We start from the raw sequence: 12320 nt of genomic DNA, 5'->3' as shown, positions 1-12320 counted from the left end.
TACTAGGCAGTATTCATGCTCTTCTGGGAAGTGCTGAGAGCCCCACCATATCACTAAAAATAGACCACGCTGTACACTCAATAGTAAGTCTGAGCAGATAATTTGTTCCAAACAGTTTGACAAAATTAGTTTCCTCTTTTACTAGAATCAGTCTGCAGGCAGAGTACTATTTTCAACAACATTTCTATAAATAGTTCCTGGTGTGCAGCTATTTTATGAATAATTCACAAACTTGAATGCTAAAATTTGAGCTACTTTGATAAGCCATAAAATGTATTGATATTTCTTGAATGAGTAGGCAAAATTTGTTATCCTGTTCAAATGCAAGTACAAATTATAAACTCTTATCCAAAAATACATTATGAAATTCACCTAACATTCTCCTCTGTCATCAGTTTTGCTTGTTAGAAAAGGAGTACAAACAATATATAACCTATATTTTTAAAATTGGAATTACTATTTGTGGAACTTTTTATTTCTAGTTTCTTTCCTATCCAATGAGGACAGTGCATTAGGAAAGACAAATATTGAATAGTTTAATCTTTTTCATCCTCATTTTCTTCATAGGCAACTTGCCGTGAATTTCTTACCAGTAAGAGAGGATCTTTGATGGCCATAGGCCTGCTGACCGAGTCACAGGCATGGTAATATTCTTCCAAACAACACAATTCAGAAGAAACAATTTTTTGCCATGTGACCACTGAAGTAACAAAAAAAGTATTTGGATGCATTTATCTACTCAATTCTGATTTTCTAAGTGGGCTTTTGAGAGTGATTGGAAGCTCTGGTTACAGGCTTTGGCTGTAAGCCCACGTAAGGCTAGTTATGGGTGTCTAACCAGGTTCCCCTGTACCCTGGTTTCAGTGGAAGGCAAACCCAAGAAGAAGGGGTGCAAAGAAGTCCCAATGCCCATGGACCCTGACTGGACAACAAACAAGTCAAGGCTCCAGATGTACTCTAGCATGTGTTTACTGCTCAGCCTAGAGTCAGTCTTTGTCACCAAGAGATGTTTCTCTTCTAGCAAAAAGATTTTGTAAGGGAAATGTACCAGAAACTATACCTCTTTTCTGGTTCTCACTTCAGAATCAGTGGAGCAAAAATTGAGAAGAAAGGCCCAGTGAAAATGACTATGTGGTTGCCTCCCAACAACAAAAAAGGAGTACAGACCAGTAATGTATTTGTGTGTGTGTATATATATATATATGTGCAATTGATCTTAAGCCTGTATAGATCCCTCTGTGCTACAGCTGAGCTGCCTGGTTATGGGAATGTCCATACTGTAACTGGGTACATGATTGTACAAAGTTTTGCAGGGAAGATTTTCCTCTCAAGCCTCAAGTTAAACAGTGCAGATGGTCTAGAATGTAACTTTGAATTGGAGTTAGAGGTGACTTTAAAAGTCAGCAGTGGCATAGCCTGTATCCACAGGCTTATAAGGCTTTATTCTGAAGTTCCCATTACTTCCAGTGTTATCTTTGGTCTTTCAGCCAGTTACTCTTCAAGGAAGTTAATCTTCAGGCAGTCTTGTAGTGAACCATGGCACTCATACCATGGAATCATCATTGTCATTTTGTCAGGCAAGAATTCCCCCAGCATCAATGACTGTAGGTCTGAGCACACTAGTCCTAATGGGAACAGAAGTTCAAAGCCTTATTGCTTGGAAATGGGGAGAATATGCTCTCTTTAGGGTAAAGACGTCTCTAACAGGATGTTGCTGATTTTAAAATGCTCTGAATTCAAAAAAGACTTCAGCAGGAAAAGCAAAAACTCTGAAGTAACAGGCCTGATCTGAACATGAACTGTCTGATTGGATTTTTTTTTTAAATTAAAATAACCAAGTAGATAATTTAAGGTACTTAAGCTTGTGTTTAAATTGATGGTTGTAGGTGTGCTGATCATTAGTTTCTCCTACAGTCAATGCTTTGTTCAAGCAGATTTATGATAAAATATGGCCTCCCAAAAACAACCAATATATAAAAATAGGGTACCTTTAGGCAGTGGCATTTTGTTTTGTTTTGTTTTTTTCTCCCCCCTACCCTCCATGCCTGTCATGAAGCATTTTAGTTAAACTGAAACTAATTGGAGTAACTGTTCTAGAATTTGGATATATGCCCTTGAAAGGACAGCTGAAAGTGTTTCCAGTCCAATGAACTTACTAGGTCTGTCTCTTATGGACTTTTAAGTAAAATTTAACATAGACGATGCATGAACCATAATAATGTGAATTCTTGTACTCCTGGGATGTTTTTCTTAGGTTAACAGTGCGTTTGTCTTGAAATGCACTTATTTGTAGCATAGAGGATTTGGTTACAATTATTATTAAAATTAATAACAGAAATATCAATATGAAGTCCCATGGAGGGGACTGGATGGATCTGTCAAAACTTAGCAAAACTCTGAAGAATCTGTCAAAACTGAAAAAAAGGTTCCTGGAAACAAGAAGCCATCATCTAAAGACAACTAAGTATGGCAAAAGCAAATGCTTAGCAGCTAAGGGCACCTGTAAGGAGCGTGACTAGCCAGAAAGCGTTCCAAGATTGCAAACAAGGAGTGTGAGGGTGCAGAGTAACAATTACCGTTTTGGAGGGAGAAGAATGGAGAGGGCTTTGGCATAAACTTAGCTAATAATAGCACATTTTCTGCCAAGCAAGCAAAAATATTAGAAAAGATACCACATTTGCTAGTTTACTTTCTTAAAAACTGCAAATGTTTGGGAAACTAATGATGACATGAGTCTCTAGAACTGTAATTGAATTTTTTGACAATGGATAAGAAAAGAGCAATATTGTAACGTGAAAAAAAAATTGCCTAAGAGATTAGTTTCTGGGGATAGGGGTCCAGAAAATAAAATTACTACATCAGTCATTTTGAAGTGTTATAGGCTATTAAAACCAGAAAATCACAAAATACAAATAGCATATGCCCAAGAGTACTAATGAGAAGAGGAAAGCCAGTGTTAGACAATATCTAGTTGCATGTGGTTCAGGAAAATTCTAAGAGAGAAAAATGACGACCCTGTTTATATTTAACAGAACTTAGGGGTCAGAGATTATTGGGATTTTTTTCAATAACTACTATCATTATTACCATCCGTTTAGAAAGGGATTTGCAGAACCACAGGAGAAGAACATGAACAGGTCATGCAAGTGGTATTTATTCTATTCCTAACAGACACCAGTGAATTTAGAATGAATGCCAGTAGCATCCAGGTGTATTTTTCTTCTGTATAAACAGTAGGGGTGAACCGTAGCCATTAGTGTAGCTCTCTCACTTGACAAATCTAGAATTGGGCAAATTCAAATACCACAGCTACTGCCAGTATTGCATCAAAATCCCTTTTCTTTCATTTTCTCAAAAAAATTAAAATTCCAAGCTCTCAGTATTGCCTGGTGCTTCTTGTACAGTTGCTTTATCAGAGACATCAGGCAAGTCATGTCATTCTGTCTTTGGAAAGTGTTTTGAAATTTCCAAATGAAGAAGAGTGTCTCTTCACTTCTCATTTGGGACAGAGGAAGCACAAACTAAGCCAACACTTAATTTCTTTGTAGATTTGCTGAAACTCTGAAGAGCTTATGATGAAAATTACATAGTAGTGTATTCACACTTCATAATTTTTATAATTTCTGATTCAAATGCATTGGACCAGCACTAGCCAAAATGACTTACATATAAAATCAATTTTAAGAGACACCTGAATGAATGTTCCAGCTGTGGTGCTGAGAAATATTTTAAAGCTGTTTAAATTGAAAGAAACTCCAAAGATCTCAGAGAACTGCAACAGCAACATTCACTCTGGGGAAGGACAACGGCAATCCTTTTATTCCAGTAAGGTACAATATGTAGATGTAAGGCCAGTAACTGGAGCTTTGGATACACTGATTTAACTCTGTCACTTCAGTGACACATTTAACAGAATATGTATATGTTTTTATGAGAAAACAAGTCCAGAGGGCAAAGAAAGATCATAAAAGATGATGACTACAGCACAGAAATTTGAACTCCTTGAATTGTGTTGCACAGATTGCTGATCACAGCAGAAAGTAAGGAAGGAAAACAAGGTAGACATGTATTACTATACCATCTGCTAAAACAGAAGTATGTATTTTAGCAGTGTATGCAGGACTAGTATAGCAGAAGGTTGTTAAAAATTATTTTTATAAACATCTAATTAAAAAGGATTACAATTCAAATCAGCTATTTAACCTTGTAACAGCTACAAATAGATTAATGCAATAAGTAAACCTGTAATATTACAGAATGTAGAAATACGTGGTGCATACATAAACCCACAAGTTTTATGTGCAAATTCAGGAGAGGAATAAAAATATAGCCAATCTCACTATTTATACACCTTCCTACCTTAGAGGAACTTATCTTATTCTTTGCTTCTGGTTTCAGCATAGTTTTCTAGGCCAGAAGAGACTTCTGTAAGACTGGAAACTTTAATTTTATGTGATGTAGCATGGAATATAGCTTCCAGTTGCTCATGTGCCCCTCAGCTGCATTTGGTACAAGATAATCCATAGAGAGACTTGTTATTTTTACATTTGGGTGTTTTAGTGTCTCTTTGAGACAGAAACATAAATTCTGCAATTCTAAACAAAGCCAAGTGTAGACTTTGAAAACGTTTAATGACAGGAATAAAACAATGATAATAAAAATAGTAGTGTTTTTGAAATAGTTTCAAGTGTTCTGATATATGATGCTGTGGGTAGATGTTCAGTTGCCTTTAAGATCTGAGTCACTAATCAAAAATGTTTCCAGTGAAGTGTCAATGATTATTAGAAGTAATGCTGTGATGTAAGAGGTTATCTCCAAATTCGGTCTCTCTTTTTTTTTTTCTTTTCCGAAATACATTCCTTTGCACTGTGCTGTGCACAAAATTAAGAAATAATCTCAGAATTGTCTTTGCTTGGGCTTCATCATCACCCAAATATTGTAATATGAATCTTAAATTTGTGAACAGAGACAAATGCTCCCTTAATTGAATTATTCATGTTTGATTCCTGCATCTAGAAATGAAGGTATCTCCTTTATTTCAGTGAAAGGTATCAAGCGGCCATCAGTGGTGGGTGGGTGTCCTTCAGATACCTAGATAACAATGTGCCATAATCAGAATTGTTAAAGTTGCAACTCTTTACCAATTTATAAATTATGGCTCTATGCAGCTGTCACTACAAAAGAGCCACCTTTACGATTCGGTTTCACTGATAGTCTTACTTTTCAGGTAACATGCACTGTCCTTTCCAGTGCAAATAAGATAAATTATCAACTTTCTGAAGAGGTGGTAAAGATAACTTAGTACTGAAGTAAGAGGGATTTCTTTCTAGTGTTAGTAAATTTTCCCAGCTGACTGAAGAAAGTAATGGTTAAGATATTTATCACCTGTTTTTTCTTTTTAGCAAACTCAACAAAAACATCAATGCCAAGACAAATACACGAAGATTGATGCTGTGTACTTTGAGAGTTCTTCAGAGCTTTCCCTATGAATGCATGAAGATAATTTCCTCTTAGAAAAAAAAAAGTGAGAATACCAAAGGGAGGCAGATTTGGAGCTTTTTGTGTGTGTGTGAAAGAACTCCTTTTTGAAAAATGAAGTCAGATCAGCTGAACAGTAAATTTTTCTGTTCAGCAGGTGCACCAAGTACACACTTATTAGCTGACCATGTGGAAAGTAGTGCATGCTGAATAATTATATTAAATGAGTCCAATTTTAGATCTTTGATCTTCTTCCAGATTTCTTGAAATACATAGAGTTTAACTCCTGAATGTTTTTCTGTAGAGCATTCAAAGTACTTTTAAGAATAATACATGCTGCTACTGTATTTCTATTTTTTTGCTGGCTCAGAAGACTAAGAATTCTGCTGGCTAGGTTCTTAGGTGGGATGATTACAGTATGCTGTTGTCACACATCTTGGTTTAAAAACATATAAATAACAGATCTGGTCTGGAATTCTTGAGGTATGTTCTTTCTTTCTGTTTTTATGCCACTTAGGCTTAAATGGAAGGATTTATGAATTTTTCACTTCATTTCTATAAGAGAGGTTGTTCTTGCAGTAGGATAGATAGCAGTTCTTGTGAAAAGTGGTCTTTGAGAGGACTCCTCGCAGACTACTATTGCAAAGATTTATACAAGGCTTTTGAATTTTACCTAGTTTTCAGTGATGATCCAATAAGAATGCCTAAATGATGCCCTGAAGCATTTTTGTCATTCTACAGTTTGGAAAAAAGAGGACTTTACTGCCCAAGGTAGACTGGAGCCTCTCTGAGAACTCCTTGTTCGTTTCTTACTAGGCTCTTTATCAACTTCATAGATTTCAACTTGAAATTTATAACTGTGTTAAATCTGTATCCAGCTAGAAACACCATTTTTAGAGCTATAGCTAGATGCTGTTTTAATATCTGTTTTACTGCATTTCCTGTTCCTGATAGTCACCTTCTCTGCTTCAGCTTTTTCTTTGTTGATACTGTGAATTTCTCTTCTTTTATTGGGTTATGACTAAATACGGAAGAAAGGTAGAAGCCTAGTTACCTGAAGGCAATATGTGCCTAATGGGAAAATACTTGTTTCCTGTGAGAAAATAATGACTTGGTATATGTATGCACTTGTCTGTGTATATTGTTTTTGAAGATTAGATATAATGCATGTAATTAGTGTATAAGTGCATTCAAAGAAGGAGCAGTTGTATTACTAGTGACAGCTGAAGAATCTGGTTTTAAACAGAATAATATAAAGGTTTCTTCACATAGTATCCACAATTTTAAAAGCCCTCAAAGACCATGTGATGCCTACTAGCACCAGAAGTTAGCAGTCACACACCTGTGTTTTTGCATAGTTTCCTCTAACATCTTCATATGTTACTTAAAATGATGTAATGCAAACCTTTCTGTGATTTTACATAACGCGTGGGGGATGTGTGTAATTGAGTGTGGATGAATAGGAAATAGGTGAAGCATTGTCTTTCCAGGACTGAAAGGTTAGAAGACATTGTATTGGCCACTGCAGGAAGAACCAGTAGTGTTAACAACACACTTTGTTTACCCATTGACTGATGTTACTAGTGTGAGAGTAACATAACCAGAGTAACAGGTGGGAGAGGGCCCAGGATATTGTCATAGTGATAGGATGTTCTTCAATGGCTGTTGAATCACATTGCTCAGAAATGGGAGAGCAGATAACAAGAGTTGACCATATCCAGCAACTAATGATTCAAAGCATTATTAAATCACGCAGGTTAAATAATTATATACAATTTTCATATTGAATAACCACTAATACTGTAGAAAATAATGTAAATGAATTTCTGAGTAGCTAATGAGATTTCAATTTAATTTTGCAGTTTATTGTAGTACTATGAGTTGTATTTCCAACAAAAATAGTGTATTTTGGTAACCCTTGTTTGTACATAGTATTCTTGTTATAAAATCTCACAAGAGGGATTAACTAATTTGTATTGCAAAGCAGCATTAAAGCAGCTTACTCTTCCTACTAACAAGTTCTTGAAATCTGGGAAAAAGAAATATTGCAAAGTTTAATTAAGCATTTAAAAATAGATGACCAGTTTCAATTTTTTTTTCTTTGATGTTAATATTCCCAAACATCCTACTATCCCAAGCAATGAATACAGCTCAGCTGTATTCATGTATAATGAAACTCAACAGATGTAGGACATGGAGCCAATACAGAGGTCAAAGGCATAAAGTTCATTAAGTGCACTGAAAAATAAACATATTTTTCCATTTAAATTTTCAAAATTGAACTTAAAAAAATGCCATCTAGACTTTGAAACCTGCTGGTCTTGATTTCTATGCAGAGCAGCACTACATCACTCTAAAATGCTTACTTGTTTATACTGCTGTGATTATCAAATGATGGCAAGCAAAAGCAGCCCTTATAAAAGAAGCCCCCTTCACATAGTCTGAAGGTCATTAGGAAAAACTCCAGGTATGTAGAAAAGCATCACAGAGATGCCATCTAGCAGTAACTCTTAGAAGGTTCCTAATATTTAGTAGTTCCTTTTTCAAGTGTAGGAGAGTTTTATATTACAAGTCCTTTTCCTTTAGCTGGCTTCTAGACGTGCTGCTGGAAATAAAACTTCACTGAAATATATTATAATGAATAATTATATTTTATTTTTCTATGTAAATACAGAGAAAAATTAGAATAAAATTAACAGATACAACATTTAATAGGCCTTTTGATATTCTGTAATTAGGATTAAGAATGCTTAAAATTAATCTGTAGTGAGCTGTCTTCCATTTGTTAAAGAAGAATTTCCAGAGCCAGTCAATATTCCATATCATATTTAGCAGAAAAAAAATATAAAAAAGCATGTGCAATAAATTGCTATGGTTGAAATGAAACCTTAACATCCCAGAGATTTAAGAATAAGCTACTTTTTTTTTTGTTGTTACATATTTTGCCATAAGATGGCGGTGCTTAAACACTTTACGATCAGTAAATTACCTACCAAGTGTAGCAAGCATAAAAGCCCTTCATAATAAGAGTGCCTACAGACAGCAGTCTTGAGTCAGTGATGGCCTGGTATTTTCCTAGGCATTATTTTAAAATAGCTGATCAGTAAAATAAATTATTACATGAATAATAATAATAATGATGTAGGACATTAATAGGATTTTATTGTGCATACTTTGAAATGTCTGTTGTGATTTATTTCCATAAGCTGAATAGTTTGTGCTAATGGCATGTAAAAAGTTGTCTGTCAATTCATGAGCATATTGTACACATTTTTTTTTGCAAAGAAAGAATTTAACATCCTCTTGTTTCCTACAATTATTTTCACATATTTGCTTCCCAATGTGCAGGGCAGAAAAGTATTATTCCATTTCAGTTTAGCATAAAGCAAGGTAAATAACAGCACTACTTCAGTTTCTAAAGTGGTATTTCAATCACAACTTACACTTACATGTTAAAAAAACCCTGAAAACATTTTTACATATATTATTAGTCATAGAAATAGTGACAGTGTTGTTCAATAGTCAACAAAGCTAAATTACTATCTGCCGTGTGCCATCTTTTTAATGCTGAATGTGTAGCATCTTGACCAAGGATCTGAGTAGCCATTTGATCTCATATTTTTATTTATGAAAAACTAGTTTCGGTCTGATAAACACCGGACTTTGATTAGGGGCTCTCATTTTTACATAATCTTAAGGACTTCTGAGCTTTCCTCCTCATGACCCTTTCACAAAGTTAAAAGAGCCTGCAATGAACATTTTAATATCCCTGAAAATGTCACACAAAATGATGAATAAAAAGCCTTTTTTTATGCCCTCTGCACAGTATGCCACAGCAAAGACAGCTAGAAGCAAAGTTTTAAAAGTTAATTTATGCCATTTCATTCCAGTGGCTCATCCTGCTTTTCAGTGCTGGATGGTGACAGACACATAAAATAGAGCATTTCTTCCCACTGTTATTTTGGGGCATATCTCTGACTCCTGAAACAAAATAGTAATTCTGCCATTTGAAGTTTGTTTGCTTCATTAGTGGTTTTAGTCTTCTGTGGGTAGAAAGTGATAAAAATTTTGCTCTTCCTGCTTTCACACAGTCTCTTTAAGTCTCTTAACTTTAATAGATCTTCCTAAGTGTAACAGAAGATAGAAAAATGAGTGTGTGAAAACCTGTAATTATAATGTGATCATGTACTGCTGTTCATACAGATGTGGAACTCCTGTACATTGCCTGATGAGTCCATGTACAGACTTTACAGACATAGCAATAGCTGGTGCTTTCAAATAGCTCCTATTTAATAGGATTTATAGAATTAATTATTTAGCTAATGTTATTAATCCTACATCACCTGCTTTTTTAAGTTTTCACTGTATTAAAAACCAGGCAGAATACTGTATCTGTAAATCTGATTTCCACTTAATTGCTCTTTAAGTTCTCTACGTTTTTTTAAGAGGAGCATCCTTTCCACATTGTTGGAAACTCAGTACATATTTGTGTGTGATTAATTCCTTTATTTGAAGTGAAAAAGCATGCCAGAAGAGTTGAACATTGCCTCATAGAGTTGTCTGGTACCTAAATGGTATTATTAAAATGACATTAACCAACATACAATATAAATTGTGACTACTGTTGGTAATGGACTGCAATACTAAAAGAATCTTTTCTCATTACTTTTTTATAATGCTTACAGTTACAAGATTGCATGTCTCAAAAGGGCAAATGAGACAAGTTTTTTGTCTATGCAGCACTACAGACCTCTGCAGGCCTAGGGGTTTTCAGTCATCATTGCTCTTAAGTCGTATAGTGCAATTATCATTTTTTTTTCAGGAATTAATCTAAATCACCTTCACAAGCCAGGCTGCATGGCTAAAACTCGCTGTTTCCTTTCACCGTGAGTTCACTATCAGTGTGACCTTTCGGCGACCAGGACACGTTGGGGAATAACAAAACTCTGCAGCAGCTGGAGCGTGCCTGTAGCACTAACATCAGCGTCTTCACGTGACGCCTCCGGGTCCACTCGAAAGAAATTTGTGTCCAGCCGGTGACTGTCGATCCCTGCCTCCCGTGCCCCGCTGCTTCCCCAGAGCCGCTGCAGTCACCCAGCACCACCGGCCCCGCCGCTGCAGCCGGCAAATCCCACGCCGGAGGTTCGGGCGGGCGCTGGACAGCTCCCCCGGCCCCGCAGCGCACCCGATGGACCGTGTGCGCGGGCTGGTGCCGGCGGCAGAGCGGGGGTGCGGGGGTGCCCGCCCTGCCGTGGGCCCCGCGCCCATAGCCCCTCTGACCGCCTGGCACCCGCGCTTCCCCGCTTCGCACCGTGCAGGCGGTAATCCCGGGGCCGGAGAGAGACCGCCGTTTCCGCCACCAACTCTCCCACCTGGCCGGTCGGACAACCAAGGACACGCACCCGCCTCTCCCCGCAGCCCTCCAGCCGCCCCGCAGAGCCGCACCGCCCGCTACGGCGCACGCCGGGTGCGGGCCGGCACCGGCTGCCTCGCTGCGGGGCCGGGCCGGCTCCTACCTTGGACCGATCGAGGCCGGCCAGCAAGGACAGCAGCAGGAGGTTGAGGATGTTGGCTGGCGTCCGCATCCTGATCCCGGGGCTGCCTCTCCGCGCCGATCCTCTCGGTCATTCACGCCGCTCCCGCTGCTGCGACCGCGCTGGCAGCCGCGCTCTCCGCCCGCCCGCCGGAGCCCGAGTGGAAGCGGCAGCCGCCCGAGGGACGCTCATTCCGCGGGCAGCCTCGGCGCGGGGAGGGCGGGCGAGGACGGCGCTGCCGGTGCAGCCGGAGCGGCCCCGCGGCCCCGTCCCAGCCCCGCCCCTCCCCCCCCCGCACAGCCCACCCGGCAGCTGCGGGCCGCGAGGCGGCGGCGCGAGCGCGGCGGCGCGGGCCTGGGGTGCGGGCGGCGGATGTGACATCAGCGCCCCGTGAGGGGGCTCGCGGGGAGCGGCCGGTAACTCCGCACCGCTGCGCCCCGCACCGCTCCTCTGCCCCGCCCCGCCGCGGGGCGGCAGCAGCAGCAGCCTCAGGCTGAGGAGCGGCTCGCGCTGCTAACGCGCGCGGGGCCGTTCCCCGCGGCCGCCCAGGCAGCCCTGCCCGGCGCTGTTCCCGCCCTGAGGCTCTTTCCTCCGGGAAGGCAGCCGGGCTCCGCTCTCCCCGTGCGGCAGGCGGGTAGGTGCGGCTCTCCTGACATCAGCACCTGGCACCGGGAAGGGCGCGCGGGCGAGCTGTGGGTGCCGTCGAGGGGAGAGGGCAGTGAGAGGATTTGTGTGCGGGACCTCACCTGTTCGCTCCCTCACTTAGATTCAGGTAATTCAGGGCTTGGCTGAGCCCTCATGAGGGAAAAGCCGCCCCTCTGCTTTCCAGCTGCACCACGGGCCATCAAGGGACCGTCGTGTCTCCTTGTTTTGGTTGAAGTTGTGGCAGGAAGGTCCATGTACGTGACGGCTGGTGGAGGTCCCTGGTTGAGGAGTGGTTTGGGAGCCCTCCCAAGGACATGTTGCAGCGTGCACTCAGGAGTTCCCTTTGCTCTGCCTCAACCGGTGTATTTCTAGTCACACAACACTGGTTTGCCAGCCAAGGCTCTGGGTGGGCTCTTGTCTCCTTAACGGTGCAGCTCATGGTTGCTCCTCCACAGCTACAGGTGAGGAAGTACAGGCAGGGATGTCGTTTGGCTTCCTCAGAATCACACATTTCAGCACAGCTGAGTATGGTTCAGATGTAAATCACACTTAACAGCTGCATCCTGTTAGCACGAGCAAAGTTAAAAGTGTCAGTTATTTTCCCTTAGCAGATTCAAGGTCATGATTTCTGGTCAGGGTAGCCTTATTTATAAGATTATAACT

The 12320-nt window shown here is 40.2% G+C and overlaps 1 protein-coding gene across 1 annotated transcript in view; it reads right to left on the bottom strand.

Annotated features, from left to right (window-relative positions):
• Positions 1-11278, bottom strand: part of OLFM3 (olfactomedin 3) — a 54955-nt gene extending 43677 nt beyond the window's left edge. Inside the window, exon 1 of the mRNA XM_051625420.1 lies at positions 10995-11278. Within this exon, the coding sequence (XP_051481380.1) occupies positions 10995-11063 (69 nt within the window). The 5' untranslated portion in view covers positions 11064-11278. The remainder of the gene's footprint in view (positions 1-10994) is intronic.
• Positions 11279-12320: the final 1042 nt, after the last annotated feature.

Source organism: Apus apus, chromosome 7 (genome assembly GCF_020740795.1).
Source record: "Apus apus isolate bApuApu2 chromosome 7, bApuApu2.pri.cur, whole genome shotgun sequence".
In the NCBI taxonomy this organism is placed as follows: Eukaryota; Metazoa; Chordata; class Aves; order Apodiformes; family Apodidae; genus Apus; species Apus apus.
Note: the sequence above shows the minus strand (reverse complement) of the source record. Positions and strands in the feature narration are given on the sequence as shown.